The sequence below is a fragment of the Nerophis lumbriciformis genome, linkage group LG01, assembly GCF_033978685.3.
Source record: "Nerophis lumbriciformis linkage group LG01, RoL_Nlum_v2.1, whole genome shotgun sequence".
Lineage (NCBI taxonomy): Eukaryota > Metazoa > Chordata > Actinopteri > Syngnathiformes > Syngnathidae > Nerophis > Nerophis lumbriciformis.
In genome coordinates this window covers 59,662,136-59,678,871 of record NC_084548.2, presented here as the reverse complement: position 1 = coordinate 59,678,871, position 16,736 = coordinate 59,662,136, and the positions used below count along the sequence as shown (strand labels likewise).

Below are 16,736 nucleotides of genomic sequence, written 5' to 3'. Positions count from 1 at the left end.
TTTTATAAAGCCACGTTGTTGTAACATGTGCTGAATGTGGCTTGGCATTGTCTTGTAGGGGCGTCCATGAAAAAGACGGCGCTTAGATGGCAGCATATGTTGTTCCAAAACCTTTCAGCATTAATGGTGCCTTCACAGATGTGTAAGTTACCCATGCCTTGGGCACTAACGCACCCCCATACCATCACAGATGCTGGCTTTTGAACTTTGCGTCGATAACAGTCTGGATGGTTCGCTTCCCCTTTGTTCCTGATGACACGCTGTTGAATATTTCCAAAAACAATTTGAAATGTGGACTCGTCAGACCACAGAACACTTTTCCACTTTGCATGAGTTCATCTTAGATGATCTCGGGCCCAGAGAAGCCGGCGGCGTTTCTGGATGTTGTTGATAAATGGCTTTCGCTTTGCATAGTAGAGCTTTAACTTGCACTTACAGATGTAGCGACCAACTGTATTTAGTGATAGTGGTTTTCTGAATTGTTCCTGAGCCCATGTGGTGATATCCTTTTGAGATTGATGTCGGTTTTTGATACAGTGCCGTCTGAGGCATCGAAGGTCACGGTCATTCAATGTTGGTTTCCGGCCATGCCGCTTACGTGGAGTGATTTCTCCAGATTCTCTGAACCTTTTGATGATATTATGGACCGTAGATGTTGAAATCCCTAAATTTCTTGCAATTGCACTTTGAGAAATGTTGTTCTTAAACTGTTTGAGTATTTGCTCATGCAGTTGTGGACAAAGGGATGTACCTCACCCCATCCTTTCTTGTGAAAGACTGAGCATTTTTGGGAAGCTGTTTCTATACCCAATCATGGCACCCACCTGTTCCCAATTAGCCTGCACACCTGTGGGATGTTCCAAATAAGTGTTTGATGAGCATTCTTCAACTTTATCAGTATTTATTGCCACCTTTCCCAACTTCTTTGTCACGTGTTGCTGGCATCAAATTCTAAAGTTAATGATTATTTGCAAAAAAAAAAAAAATGTTTATCATTTTGAACATCAAATATGTTGTCTTTGTAGCATATTCAACTGAATATGGGTTGAAAATGATTTGAAAATCATTGTATTCCGTTTATATTTACATCTAACACAATTTCCCAACTCATATGAAAACGGGGTTTGTAAAAGAAGACGAGGAGTAGCCGCATCCCCCACTTTTTAAGGAGGGCGAACTTTCTCCAACAAAAGATAATGAACAACAACATCAACTACTGGACGCTGTTTTTAAGAAACTTAAAGTTGTGTTACACGGAACAGGTTTGTTTACTTCTTACATGTTTGCTAACTTTACCTCACTGTGTCATTGGTCGTGACCAGTGTCTCTCGTGCCCCGAGTAGCAGGGACCACTGGTCTGCCACATAACAACTGGTTGTGAACAACAAAGTTAAGAATAATGAAAATATTTTTGATGTGGTGTGTACTGGAGGCAAAATAATATGATCTCTGATATTTATCCAGCTAACAAATCTGCCAAAAAGTAAAGCTCCTTCTCCATCTACAGGAACCATAGCTCTGCCACTGGTCGCGACCAATATCTCTATCACTCTGAGTGGTAAGGACCACTGGTTCTAGGACATACCACGACATTGGCTACAACCCTTTCTCACAGTTACATCCATCCATCTATCTTCTTTCGCTTATCCAAGGTCGGGTCGCGGGGGAAGCAGCCTAAATAGAGAAGCCCAGGATTCCCTCTCCCCAGCCACTTCGTCCAGTTCCTCCTGCGGGATCCTGAGGCGTTCCCAGGCCAGCCAGGAGACATTGTCTGCCAAACATGTCCTGGTTTTTTCCCTTTGCCTCTTACCGGTCGGACGCGCCCTAAACAGCTCCTTAGGGGGGCATCCAGGGTGGCGTCCTTACCAGATGCCCGAAACACCTCATCTGGCTCTTCTCGATGTGGAGGAGCAGTGGCTTTACTTTGAGCTATGTCCGGATGACACAGCTTCTCACCCTATCTTTAAGAGAGAGCCCCGCCACCCGACAAAAGGAAACTTATTTCGGCCGCTTGTACCCGTGATCTTGTCATTTTGCTCATAACCCAAAGCTCACGACCATAGGTCAGAATTGGAACGCAAATCGACTGGTAAATTGAAAGCGTTGCCTTATGGCTAAGCTCCTTCTTCGCCACGATATATCGATACAGCGTCCGCGTTATTGAAGACGCTGCACCGATCCGCCTGTTGATCTCACGATCTATTCCCCCTCACTTGTAAACAAGACTCGGAGACTCCTCCACTTGGGGCAAGATCTCCTTCCTAACCCGGAGATTGCACTCCGCCCTTTTACTTGCAAGAACCATGGACTGGGACTTGGAGGTGCTGATTCCCATCCAAGTTGCTTCACACTCGACTGCGAACCAATCCATTGAGAGCTGAAGACCTTGGCCTGATGAACCTATCAGGACCACATCATCTGCAAAAAGCAGAGACCTAATCCTGCAACCCCCAAACCGAATCCCCTCAACGCCCTGACTGCGCCTAGAAATTCTGTCAATAAAAGATACAAAACAGAATTGGTGACAAAGGGCAGCCCTGACGGAGTCCAACTCGATTTTACTCACTGCCAGCAATACGGACCAAGCTCTTGACACCGATCATACAGGCAGCGGACCGCCACAATCAGACGGTCCGATACCCCATTCTTTGCGCACTACCCACAAGACTTCCCGAGGGACATGGTCGAAAGGCCTTCTCCAAGTCCACAAAGCAAATGTAGACTGATTGGGCAAACTCCCATGCATCCTCAAGGACCCTGCCGATAGTATAGAGTTGGTCCACATTTCTAAAGGGAAAGTGACAGGGTAACCTTGAGAGGCGTAATTGGGAGGAACGGCCGCCCGAATCCATAATGTCCATAATAGTCCATAATGAGCACCATGTTCTATCATCAGGGTGTCCACATGTGTTAGCAGTGTAATGCAATGGAGTGTTGCCAACTCCTCAGTAAGGAAAGCAGCTATTGGCTGTCCTAAAAGTTGGTAGAAGACATCATCGCCTATTTACATAATCCATTGCAAACGACACTGTAGGATAGAGTAATAATGTCACAGGAGAGAATAAATGTGACTTAAAAATGCTAAATATGATTAGAGCTGCAATTAAACTTTTTTCTGTAGTTTGTTTGTCTTTAAATCTAAATAATTTGTTCTGCATCGTTAAATGTTAGAATATTACATTTGTTCAATAGACTGGAGGGTTGTGACATTAACGAGCAGACAGAAACTATTGACTGGCTCATTAACATGAACTATGTTCAACTAATCTATCTGTGTTGGCCCTGTGATGAGGTGGCGACTTGTCCAGGGTGTACCCCGCCTTCCGCCCGATTGTAGCTGAGATAGGCTCCAGCACCCCCCGCAACTCCGAAGGGATTAAGCGGTAGAAATGGATGGATGGATGTTCAACTAATGAGGCTCTGCTCTCTGCTCTGACTGCAGCTGGGACTGCTGCGCAAGGCTACTGTCCACCTGACCGCCTGTGAGGAGGGGCTCATGGCAGCACCCCCTGCTCATTGACAACAAACTGCAGCCTGATGCCTTTTTTCATGTCTCCAAAACACCCCGAAAAAGTGGCTATGTTTGTCGCAAGTCCCTTTTGGTAAAAAGGAGTTAAAAAGTCATCAGATTTATCAAGAAAGTCAGTAGAGAGAAAGCACCGTAGTGGTTGTGGGATATCTTCCCTCACTTTGTAATTCATACATCACATTCACAGCTCAGCAGCCATTGTTTCATCAAACACATTAAATAATTTAATAAATGTCACTTTTCCTTCCTCTATTAGTCTGAAGTCTTTTATTTCCACACCTTTACTCTTTTTTCACTTCATTGACATTTCTAGAAGTCCATTTGAAATGTTTCCTCTTAATGCTGCTGCTGCTCCTGGTACATGTACTTTCATCTTTTCTGCATCAAGATAGCTCAGCTTCACAATGTTTGAATATTGACTGCTGATATTAATTCTCTTCTATTGTTTAGCATATTTCACTTTACTCTTTTCTTTTTCTTTGCTGAAATGAACTGGATGAAAGTATCTTTAATTGTCACTACTGAGTGTAATTATATATAAATATGTATATAATAACCTTCCATTCTTCATTTTCATTACTGGTTTATTTAGCTCTCATCTTATTTTATCCAGAGAGAACTTGACCATAAAAAGATGGCTGGCTGTCAATAAAACTAAATATATATTATTTAGATATTGTAAAAATGTAAAACATATTGGATAATATTGAAATAAATACAGCAAAGGTAATTACATTTTTAGAAGTTTTTAAAAATGAAGTAAACAGGAATCTACATATACATCATATGAAGAACAAAATGTCAAATTTCACAGAAATATCAAATAGAACACAATTCATACTCACAAATATTAACTACATTTATTGTTCCTAACTTTTGTTGAAGCATACATTGTTTATTGCATAAAGGTTTGGGGACATATATACAAAACAATATTCATATTACATAAGAGAGTAATAAAGATAATAGGATGAATTATCAAGACCCAACAAATCAATTACAAAGTCATACATTTTAAAAAGTAAATGATCTTGTATAAAACACAACTGCTCAAATGATGTATAAAGTAAATAATAATATGCTTCCAGAAGTGGTCCAGAAGATGTTTCAGATGTGAACCAGTAAATATGAACTAAGAGGGATTAATGTGTACCCAAAAGCAAAGGAATGAACAAAAGTAAAACAAATGTGTATCATATAAAGAAGTTAATCTATAGAATCATTCACAATTAGAAATGTAAATGTGTCACATTTATTTAAAAACAATATATATAAAACACCATTATGAAAGTGTATAAAAGTGAATTATGAATGTCTATACACAAAATGTTTATCATATGCAACATATATTTTGTACTGTTAACTCTCACCAAAATGTTCCCTTCATGTTTAACTAGAAGTACACAATGTTGTATATCAATTCACATACTTGACTGTAAAAGATTGTCATAACGTGGACTGTGAGGGTTTTGTTTCTCCAAGATGCAAGAATTGGAGCGGACGTGGCATGCAGGTAAAGACATGATTTAATTATTACTATAAACTACAAAGTACAAACAAGAGGCACGCACAAAGGCGGAGAACAAACTTGACTAATGAAACAAAACCTAGCACTTGGGCAAAAAACTATGAACATGAAACAAATAAACACTTACTGTGACAAGAATATAGACAAAACTCACTTGGCATGGAACTATGGTAGCATGGGTAACATGGGTAGCAGAAGTCAAACAGAGTTAATGTCACCAGGCTGACTTCCTGGCAACTATCGGCTTAAATAGTCTTGAACATGATTAATGACAGGTGTGTGAGTCCAAATGAATCAGGTGCGTCACATGAGGACAGGTGAAAACTAATGGGTTGTCATGGAAACAAAACAAACAAGAGTGCACAAAGAGTCCAAAAACCAAACCAAACATAACCAAAACAAAACATGATCACACAGACATGACAAAGATCAATAATCTTAAATTTCTTATCTCTAAATGTTAGCATATTAAAAAGATTGCGTTGCACACACAACAATGTCACACGTGTTATATGTGCTGAAGATGTTAGAAAGTCAGTGTTTGTTGCTGTTGTTCTCACCAGCACACTTGTGTTTCTTACACTGGTACTTATAAGAGAATCTTTCATCACACACACTGCAACTCAACACTTTCTCTCCTGTGTGTATTCTCATGTGTGTTTTCAAATAGGTACTACGTGTAAAATGTTTACCGCATACTGAACAGATAAAAGGTTTTTCTCCAGTGTGGGTTCTCAAGTGTATTTTTAATTCGTGACTTTGTATAAAGCATTTACTACAACTTGAACATGAAAAAGGTTTTTCTCCAGTGTGTCTTTTCATGTGTGTTTTCAAAGGGGTACTACGTGTAAAACGTTTACCACATACTGAACATATAAAAGGTTTTTCTCCAGTGTGTGTTCTCATGTGTAGTTTCATTTCGTGACTTTGCGTAAAACCTTTACCACAACCTGAACATGAAAAAGGTTTTTCTTCAGTATGATTTCTCATGTGTAGTTTCAGTTTGTGACGTTGTGGAAAACATTTACCCCCTTTTAAAGGTTTTTCATCAGTGTGTAATTTTGTGTGCATTCTCAAATGTCCCTTCTGGGTGAATCTTTTACTACAAACTGAGCACATGAATGGTTTGTCTGCAGTGTGTATTCTCATGTGTCTTTTCAAACCAGCACTTTGTGTAAAACCTTTACCACATATTGAACAAGAAAAAGGTTTTTCTCCAGTGTGTGTTCTCATGTGTCTTTTCAAATCTTCACTTTGTGCAAAACCTTTGCCACATATTGAACAGGAAAAAGGTTTTTCTCCAGTGTGTATTCTCATGTGTCTTTTCAAATCCTCCCTTTGAATAAAACCTTTACCACAGATTGAACAAGTAAAATGTTTTTCTCCAGTGTGTGTTCTCATGTGTCTTTTAAGACAACTACAGCGTTTAAAAGTTTTGTCACAGAGAGAACATGTAAAGCGTGTGTTGTCAGTGTGACATGTCTTATCATCTTCAGAGTCTTCATCATCAGTGTCAGGAGAGCGAGACGTTGTGTCGTCACTATCTGATAGTGGGGCTAAGATCTTGTCTGCTTGTGATCCTCCACAGTGGTCTCCATCAGCTTCTGTTGTCATGTGTTGAGTTGAGCTGCTGCTTGGAGGCGGCGCCTCTCTTTTCTCCTCACTTTCACCTTTGATCTCATCATCTTCACTCTTCACAATCACACCAATCACTGGGAACTCCTCCAACCATTCAAGATGCTCTCCCTCCTGACTGATGCTGTGTTCCTCCCCTTCCTCTTTAATGTGAGGGGGCTGTGAAGCCTCCTCCACCGCTTTAAAATGGGGGGCCAGCGGGTACACCTCTTCTTTTTTAATGTGCAGAGTCTGTGGCGCCTTGTTTTCCTTCTTAATGTGGGCGGGCTGTGGCTCCTCCATCACCATCCTGTAACTCAACTCCTGTTGCTCAGGCAGAAGATGTTCTTCACAGACGTCTGCAAGACACGAGAAGACAAACAGGTTTTAGAAACATCCAGCTACCCTTATTCACACAATGCATTCAGTATATTTACACGCACTTAAAACAAAGGGCAACACTTAAAGGGGAACATTATCACAATTTCAGAATTGTTAAAACCATTAAAAATCAGTTCCCAGTGGCTTATTATATTTTTCGAAGTTTTTTTCAAAATTTTACCCATCACGCAATATCCCTAAAAAAAGCTTCAAAGTGCCTGATTTTAACCACCCGTCCATCTTCCTGTGACGTCACATAGTGAAGCCAACACAAAAAAACATGGCGGAAAGAACAGCAAGCTATAGCGACATTAGCTCGGATTCAGACTCGGATTTCAGCGGCTTAAGCGATTCAACAGATTACGAATGTATTGAAACGGATGGTTGTAGTGTGGAGGCAGGTAGCGAAAACGAAATTGAAGAAGAAACTGAAGCTATTGAGCCATATCGGTTTGAACCGTATGCAAGCGAAACCGACGAAAACGACACGACAGCCAGCGACACGGGAGAAAGCGAGGACGAATTCGGCGATCGCCTTCTAACCAACGATTGGTATGTGTTTGTTTGGCATTAAAGGAAACTAACAACTATGAACTAGGTTTACAGCATATGAAATACATTTGGCAACAACATGCACTTTGAGAGTGCAGACAGCCCATTTCAGGCACACTAAGAACATATATTTTTCCACGATTTCAGCACTCAGGTTAACCATACCTAAATAGACACAAAATACTACATTACACAAGACTACCCGAATGTTCTCGAATGATTGAAAAAAATAAATGTTTTTAAGCTAAACTATTGGTAAACACAGTTTATGTATAATCATTTACGTAAAACCGCGAGTAATGAATAAAGTTTTCATCAATTAATATATTCTGTAGACATACCCTCATCTGCTCTCTTTTCCTGAAAGCTGATCTGTCCAGTTTTGGAGTTGATGTCAGCATCTGCTTTGAGTGTCGCAGGATATCCACACATTCTTGCCATCTCTGTCGTAGCATAGCTTTCGTCGGTAAAGTGTGCGGAACAAACGACTGACCATTTCGTCGGCTTTCCCCACAGCCTCGTATTTTGAACAAATTCCGTCCAATTTCTTGCCACTTTCGCATCTTTAGGCCACTGGTGCAACTTGAATACCGTCCCTGTTCGTGTTGTTATACCTTCCGACAACACACCCACGAAAGTGAGAAAATGGCGGATTGCTTCCCGATGTGACGTCACGTTGTGACGTCATCGCTCCGAGAGAGAATAATAGAAAGGCGTTTAATTCGCCAAAATTCACCCATTTAGAGTTCGGAAATCGGTTAAAAAAAAAAAAGGTCTTTTTTCTGCAACATCAAGGTATATATTGACGCTTACATAGGTCTGGTGATAATGTTCCCCTTTAATATGCTGTAAAAACTAGGGTTGTCCCGATCCGATATTTGGATCGGATCGGCCGCCGATATTTGCCAAAAAATGCGTATCGGCAAGGCATGGGAAAATGCCGATCCAGATCCAGTTTTTTTTTTTAAATAACGGTCCGTGTTTTCCAACGCACCGATTAAAATAATACATTCTACTTTTCTGCTGCTCCCTAATTTCCGTTCTGCATTTTCCAGCACACCTTCAACACATCCACAAGTCTGTGTCCTAACCGTCCTAATCGGAAGCGGATGCCGGTTCATGGTTCCGAAAGGCGAGCGGAAGTTACTGGTAAAAATATCAGCTGTGTGGGATTATTTTACCCTACAAAACGAAAAAGATGAAGAGGTGGAGTGCAAAACATGCCACAATAAAGTCAAGCGTGGTGGTAAAGTTGTAAGACATTTTAATACAACAAATCTGATCAAGCATTTAGCAAAATACCACCGTAAAGAATATGAAGAATTTCTAAAGAAAACTGACAAAAAGAAAAAGAAAGTTCCTACCCAACTAACTCTGACAGAAACGTTCGCGAAGCGTGACATACTGCCACTGAACAGTGCTAAAGCCCAGGGGATAACTAGAGTCATTGCCGAGGAAATAATTCTGGATGATGCGCCGTTATCTCTCCTGAGTAAAGTGGGCTTTCGATGCTCGTCTTTGTTGGAAAGAATCTCCCCATTGTGCTCGGACTGCAGTCAGGGGGAGCAAACAATTGAAAGGAGTGTGTAGATATATATATATTTTTTTAAGTTTACACTTGTTCAAGAGCAAGTATTGATGCTGAGTTATAGACATTTTATCCCACTCAGGTTGTTTGTGTGTTTTGCTTTTTTTAAATAATGTTTACAGCATTATTTGCACTTTATACTGTTCACTTTTTTACTGTTCAATGGTGCCATTTCTGTTTGTCATGTATAATTTTGTCTATTTTGTGTTTATCCTTGAATAAACAGATATGTTTCTTGTTACCAACCATTGTGTATTATTCAAACTCACCTAATTTAGCTGGCTAGTTGTTATCAAGAGTACTAAAACCCTTTTCAACATGAATTTGACAACTAAGTAGGCTAAAAAACTTTAAACTTTAATACATGCTCGGATAGGCCAGTATCGGCCAGTACCGGTATCGGATCGGAAGTGCAAAAACAACATCGGTATCGGATCAGAAGTGCAAAAACCTGGATCGGGACATCCCTAGTAAAAACCGCCATGAATATAACCCCTAAAACCTACAGTGAACAATTTGATGGTTAACTTGCTTTGAAACCATAGTTCAAGCATTTGTTTTTACTTTAAACCCAAACATTGTTTGGAAAATATTAGAGATGTTGGCAGGCCGATATTATCGGCCGATAAATGCGTTAAAATGTAATATCGGAAATTATCGGTATCGTTTTTTTTATTATCGGTATTGTTTTTTGTTTTTTTAATTTATTAAATCAACATAAAAAACACACGATACACACTTCTTTCTGTTATTAATATTGTGGTTCCTACATTATATATCAATATATATCAATACAGTCTGCCAGGGATACAGTCCGTAAGCACACATGATTGTGCGTGCTGCTGGTCCAATAATAGTACTAACCTTTAACAGTTAATTTTACTAATTTTCATTAATTACTAGTTTCTATGTAACTGTTTTTATATTGTTTTACTTTCTTTTTTATTCAAGAAAATGTTTTTAATTTATTTATCTTATTTTATAATTTTTTTTAAAAAGTACCTTATCTTCACCATACGTGGTTGTCCAAATTAGGCATAATAATGTGTTAATTCCACGGCTGCATATATCGGTTGATATCGGTATCGGTAATTAAAGAGTTGGACAATATCGGAATATGGGATATCGGCAAAAAGCCATTATCGGACATCCCTAGAAAATATGATGATACAATATTTGTTGCAATATTGGTTAATATTAAAGTTTAAAAAATGTGCAATTTCATGCAGTACGTACATTTTATTTCTGTCCAAACGGAAAGAACAAATACATTTAGTAAGCAAAGATATGGTACCTTCCTTCAAAGGCCTTATAAAATGATGCGGCGGGCCAGACCTGGACCCCGGGCCTTGAGTTTGACACCTGTGTTGTAAACGATTTAAAACATTTTAAAATCGTTTTTTTCCTCCTCTTTCTCCAGCATACTTCTTGCCCCGAGGAGCTTCTGTAGTCCTCACACCTCACTCCTACCCACTCCTCCAAAGTGGGCTGGTTCAGGGTGGAGGACAGAGTAAAACAACTTGCACTGAGCCTTGTCAATAAAATCCGCTACACCGCCCTGATACCGAACTACATGTCAAACTACTTCCAGAACGTAAATGACCGCCATAACCACAACACCAGGGGGAGCGCCACAAACCACGTCAAACCACGATTCCAATCTAACAAAGGTCTTAACTCATTCTCCTTCTACGCCACATCAATATGAAATGCACTCCTAACAGGTGTAAAAGAAAGTGCATCTCTATCCTCCTTCAAAACCGCACTAAAAGAACACATTTAGGCACCTACAACCCTAGCCTAACCCCCTCCCCCCACCACATCCCACCTCCCCGGATTGTAAATAATCAAATGTAAATAATCAAATGTATATACTTGTTCCTATGCTTTCTGAACTCACTATGTTCACCGCTCGCTGTACATATCCTAAAGAAGTCAGACCTACACTGTTACAATGTCCATTTCTCAGATGATATAATTGTTGATGACTGAAGTATGCTGATAGCAACGTATGTCAATTGCATAAGCCAGGTATTTGAAGTATTTAAATTTTTTTTAAAACAATTAATTACTTTCCCTAGTAATTAAAATACATTTATGAAAGAGTAAATCCTATAGTAATTCATTTATATTTGGTAAAGTAATGAGAAACTATAACTACTTTTTAAAAGTAATTTTCCACCACTAAAACGAGTGGATAAAAAAAGCTGGCGTTTATCCACTTGATTTCCTTAAAACTATAGTTTTCTTTATGTTTTACTTTTTTATACATTTACATACAATACATAATACACTTTTTTTTTCAGAAGTATTTTATTCAAGACAGAAATTTTTAAGTCTTCACTATAAATCTCAACGTTGGAGATTATTATTTATTTGCATGCAATGTTGCATTTTTGTTAACATAAGTATTTTTTCCAATACAGAAGTATCGCTTCCCAGAGGAAGCTCATAATTTTGTTCTCTGAAAATTATTCCATAACAAATAAAATGTATATCTGGTCTAAAAAGAACATTATTCAAATTATAATTTTGCTGAAGCGGTGTATGCAGTGTCATTTCACACTACTTTTTTTTTTGATAAAATAAAATAAAAACTTGTTTTGAATTTTCTCTGTCATTTGTATTTTTTTTATTTATTTTTTTACAACTAGGTGGAAAAAGCGGAAAATTGTATTTTGCGGGGTAAAAAATCACAAGATTTTATTTTTAGGCATACAGTCCTGCTGCAGTGAATATGTTCGGGATTTCCCTTTTAAAGAGCAAAATCCTCTCAGGGTCTTTTGTCCTAGTGACTGTCTGGATAAAGTGAGGAGACTATAACTTATGTAAAACAATTTATTTTAAAAATGGACTAAGATAAGTCCCAGATAGCAGAAAAGTATCAAAAGTACCGTATTTTCCGGACTACAAGGCACACTTAAAATCCTTTTTCCCTCTCAAAACTCAACAGTGCGCCTTATAACCCGGTGCGTCTAATGTAAGGAATAAGTTAAGCTTACCCACCTCGAAGCTATTTTATTTGGTACATGGTGACATTATAAGTGTGACCAGACGATAGCAGTCAAACATAAGAGAGAAGTGTAGACTGCACTATGATGGCAATATGACTCAGGTAAACAGCACCAACATTTTATATATCCCATTGAAAATATAGAACATTACACACGGGGCTTAACAATCCATCAAAATGTTTTAGTACGACTTTGGTAAGCTATGAAGCCGCACCGCTTGATGTGCTTCAACATACGAGTATTATTATGGTGTGTGTATAAGGTCAGACATATCTGGTGTTTTGTTTCGCAATAGTATGCAAAAGCAACTTTTATTACCTTCTGGTACCTGCTGATCTGTATTTGGGATCTGCATAAATCCTGAAAAATTGTGCGCTTCTGTCTTTATAGTCCGTGCCGATACTGTAGTCGATAAGCTTCTTCTTTTTCTCTATCTTCTTGTTATGGGACATTCATCCTCCGCTGTTGCCATTTCTAATATAAAGTAGTGTAAAGTTCTTACTTACAGTATATCTGTCAGTAAACTCGCCATGATTAGAGAGTTCCGGTCAGACAGTTTTTCCCGGTACACATTTCCGGTGTGGTTGTTTCCAGATGAGGAGATGCTGCTCCGTTATTGATTTAAGTAAAGTCTGAATGTCATTAAAACAGTTAGCTCCATCTTTTGACACTTCTTCCACTCCCGTTCTTGCACGCTACACCGCTACAACAAAGATGACGGGGAGAAGACGCTGTCGAAGGTGAGCCATGTAAATAAGACCGCCCACAAAATGGCGCATCCGGAAGCGACTGTCAGAAAGCGGCTTGAAGATGATCTGTAAAACATAATCTATGCAACATTTTGAACAAAGAACCACCATTACGTGTTATGTAGACCACAAGGAACTGTTTTCTATTTAGAAAATAATAATAATAATATGACTCATTTAATGCTCCCTATAATCCGGTTCACCTAATATATAAAAAAAGATCAACAATAGACAATTCGTTGGCAGTGCGCCTTATAATCTGGTGCACCATATTGTCCGGTAAATACTGTGTTTTTTTTAACATATTGCTCGTTATGAATGTTTTTGTTTGGGGGGGCTTTCGTTAAAATGATCTTCTAAATAACAGACCCTTTTTCGCTGTTTAACCGTTAGCCAACGTTAATATACTGTAAGTAGTCGTTTCTAAGGTGAAAATAGTATTATAGTACAATTAAATTAAGTAACATAATAGTTTTGGCTCTGTTGTACACCTAGCTTCACAGTTGAAAAGTTGCAATTTGAGTTTTAATTTACGAAGCGGTAGCTAGCTAGTTAGCATGTGGCTATAAGCAGCTAGCCTGTTCATATTAGCTGTAGAAGTAGTGATGCAAACAATGTGTCGAACTTTGCCAGGAAGTGTCAACTGTACTCTTAGATTAAAGACATAAATTATACGTATCGAATGTTTACTGGGAAACACGACTCAACACTGTTTTTATCAGTATTTAATTTTTTTTTTACAAAGACGCAAGCAGCTACAGCTAAATTAATCCACGTCTTAATTAAGATGAAAACTACATTTTTGTTACGGAAGTTTGCTTGAAGGATGTGCTGGAGGATATGAGGCACATGACTTAGTAGTCCGGTCCATTCCTCTATATTTTGGGTCATTAAAAAACACAAAACTGCTTTTAATTGATCATGGTGAAAATGTAGACGGTATAGTGCTCAGTATAAAATCTGTGTGGTACATTAAAAAATGCTATTAGGGATGTAACAGTAAACGGTATAATGATAAACCGAGATGAGATGAGGAAACATGCAGCAGGGGATGTGTCGTGAACGTTGTCACAACTTGTTTATAAAGTATTTAGTTTGTTTACTGGGATGATCTCTCGTCCTTTATTTAACTGCAAACTGTATCAGTGTTCAAATACACTAGCTAAAATGTTTTGTCATCTCAATCGGACTGAACGAAGGCTGTGAAGATTGTGTATTCGATGTGAGAGGTGTCACTCCTCTTTATTTTCTACCGAGAGTAACAAGCGGTAGAACATGGATTATAAACGACATATTTAAAAAATAATAATAATAAATAAATAAAAATAAAATATTATATATATATATATTATAAAATAATAATTAATATTAAATTTGGGACTTCCCGCAGGCCGGATTATGGACGTAGTTTGGGGACCCCTGTACCAGGCGTAAGTGCATCATCTTCACAAGAACACCCACATTCTTACATACAACATATTTAAGAATGGTGGTAATAAATACATATAAAGTTAGTAAACATGTGAGAGTGAGAAGTACACAAACCTGTTCTGTGTAACACAACTTGATGTTTCTTGAAAACAGCGTCCAGTAGTTGATGTTGTCGCTCCTTCTCCTCTTTTGTTGGACAAAGTTCCTCCTCGTACTCTGCTATCGTTCTTTCACACATGTTCACAAAATCACAACACTTTACACTCACACTTTATCTATGCTTAGCGATATTTTGATAACTAGTTCTGTGTTCTTAATCCGCGCATTGTTGTACAAATATGTCGCGTTTTTGTTAGCAGCTAACAAGCTAAGCTAGCAAACTAAGATGGCTAACAAGCTAGCTTAGGTTAACTAGCAAGCACGAGAAGCGTCAAAAGGCGCTCAGACTAATGTATCCGGATACAAACAATCATTGAAGATGTTTACTCTATTAAACGACGTATATGTGCACATGTATGTACTGATTAAAGATTTAAAAAACTATAATCCCCACATTTAGTCCTTCTCCATCAAACGCCATTTTGTTTTTACCATCTTCTTCTTCTCCTTATTTTTTCTTTGGTGTAATGGCGGTTGGCAAGCAACCTTCTGGTGTGCATTACCGCCACCTTTAGATATGGAGTGTGTACCGAGATGAAACCCTACTCTATATTATTTTATTTAACCCTATCTTTAGAAAAAATAAAAAAATGATAATAATAATAAAAAAATAAAATAAAATAAAAATTATATATATGTATATATATATATATATATATATATATATATATATATATATATATATATATATATATATAGGATCTATATATATAAAGGATATATATATATATATAAAAGGATCGCGGCTGAACTGGACATTGAGGACAGGGTGGACGCCACAGCCAACAAGGAAGCCTTCATCACATTGAAGGACCACAAACCCAACTTCGCAAATAACCCAACATGCCGACTAATAAACCCAACTAAATCTGAAATAGGAAAAATCAGCAAAATAATCCTGGACAGAGTCAACACAAAAATCAAGGACAAAACACCACTCAACCAATGGAGAAATACAGCAGCAGTAATCAAATGGTTCAACAACATCCAAGACAAACAACAGCACAACTTTATCTCCTTTGATATCGAGGAATTTTACCCTTCCATCACGCAAGACCTACTGACTCAAGCACTAGACTTCGCCTCAGACTACGACTCAATCACAGGCAACGAAAGAAACATCATCATCCACGCAAAAAACTCCATTCTCATCCACAACAGTACACCATGGCAAAAAAAGAACAATGCAACATTTGACGTCACTATGGGAAGTTTTGACGGAGCAGAAACGTATGAACTCGTTGGGAGTTTCCTCCTCTCCCAGCTCGCTAGCCTCAATCTGAACCTTGGTATTTACCGTGATGACGGACTGGCAGTGTGTCGCGCCTCACCAAGGAGCAGCGAGAATACCAAGAAGCGCATATGCCAAATTTTCAAAGAGAACGGCCTACGGATCACGATTGAAGCCAACAAGCAAACCGTCAACTTCCTTGACGTCACTTTCAACCTGAGAAATAACAGCTACCAACCATTCACGAAACCCAACACAACACTCCAATACGTGCACCATGACAGCAACCACCCACCCACCACCACGAAAAGAATACCTACCGGAATCAATAAAAGGCTATCGATGCTGTCATCTAGCAAAGCTGAATTTGACCAAGCAACCCCCCCGTACCAAAAAGCCCTTGATGAAAGCGGATACAATTTCACCCTCACCTATGAACCCACGCCAGGAAACCAGCCAAAAAAGAACAGAAAACGGAACGACATCATCTGGTACAACCCCCCATACAGCAAAAACGTCTCAACGAACATTGGACACAAATTCCTCAATCTGATTGACAAACACTTTCCCAAAGACAACATCCTAAGAAAAGTATTCAACAAGAACAACATTAAATTGAGCTACAGCTGCATGAACAATATACGACAAATCATCTCAAACCACAACAAAACAATTGCAAATGAGCCGTCGGCCCTCAGACAGAGCGACTCCAAAACCAACAAAGGATGTAATTGTCGAAAGAAACCTGATTGCCCCCTCAACGGGGGGTGCTTACAAACATCAGTTGTCTACCAATCTAAGGTAATACGCAAGGACATTAACACATCCGACACATATGTAGGATTAACCGAGGGAGAATTCAAAACCAGATGGAACAATCACAAGGCTTCTTTCAGGAACAAAAACCTGCGAAATACCACAGAACTCAGCAAACACATTTGGGACCTCAAAGACAATAAT

At 38.7% G+C, this 16,736-nt stretch overlaps 1 protein-coding gene across 3 annotated transcripts in view; it reads right to left on the bottom strand.

Annotated features, from left to right (window-relative positions):
- Positions 1 to 4,404: 4,404 nt before the first annotated feature.
- LOC133570179 (uncharacterized) overlaps positions 4,405 to 16,736 on the bottom strand; it is a 28,478-nt gene continuing 16,146 nt past the window's right edge. The window contains exons 1-3 of one of the 3 annotated variants that reach the window (XM_061922919.2): positions 14,978 to 15,023; positions 14,501 to 14,613; positions 4,405 to 7,030 (exon numbers count right to left, since the gene is read on the bottom strand). In XM_061922919.2, coding sequence (XP_061778903.2) covers positions 5,592 to 6,980 — 1,389 coding nt within the window. In that variant the 5' untranslated portion in view covers positions 6,981 to 7,030; positions 14,501 to 14,613; positions 14,978 to 15,023 and the 3' untranslated portion in view covers positions 4,405 to 5,591. Of the gene's footprint in view, positions 7,031 to 14,500; positions 14,614 to 14,939; positions 15,024 to 16,736 lie in introns of those variants that run through there. The other 2 variants (XM_061922929.2, XM_061922911.2) reach the window with 2 other exon arrangements.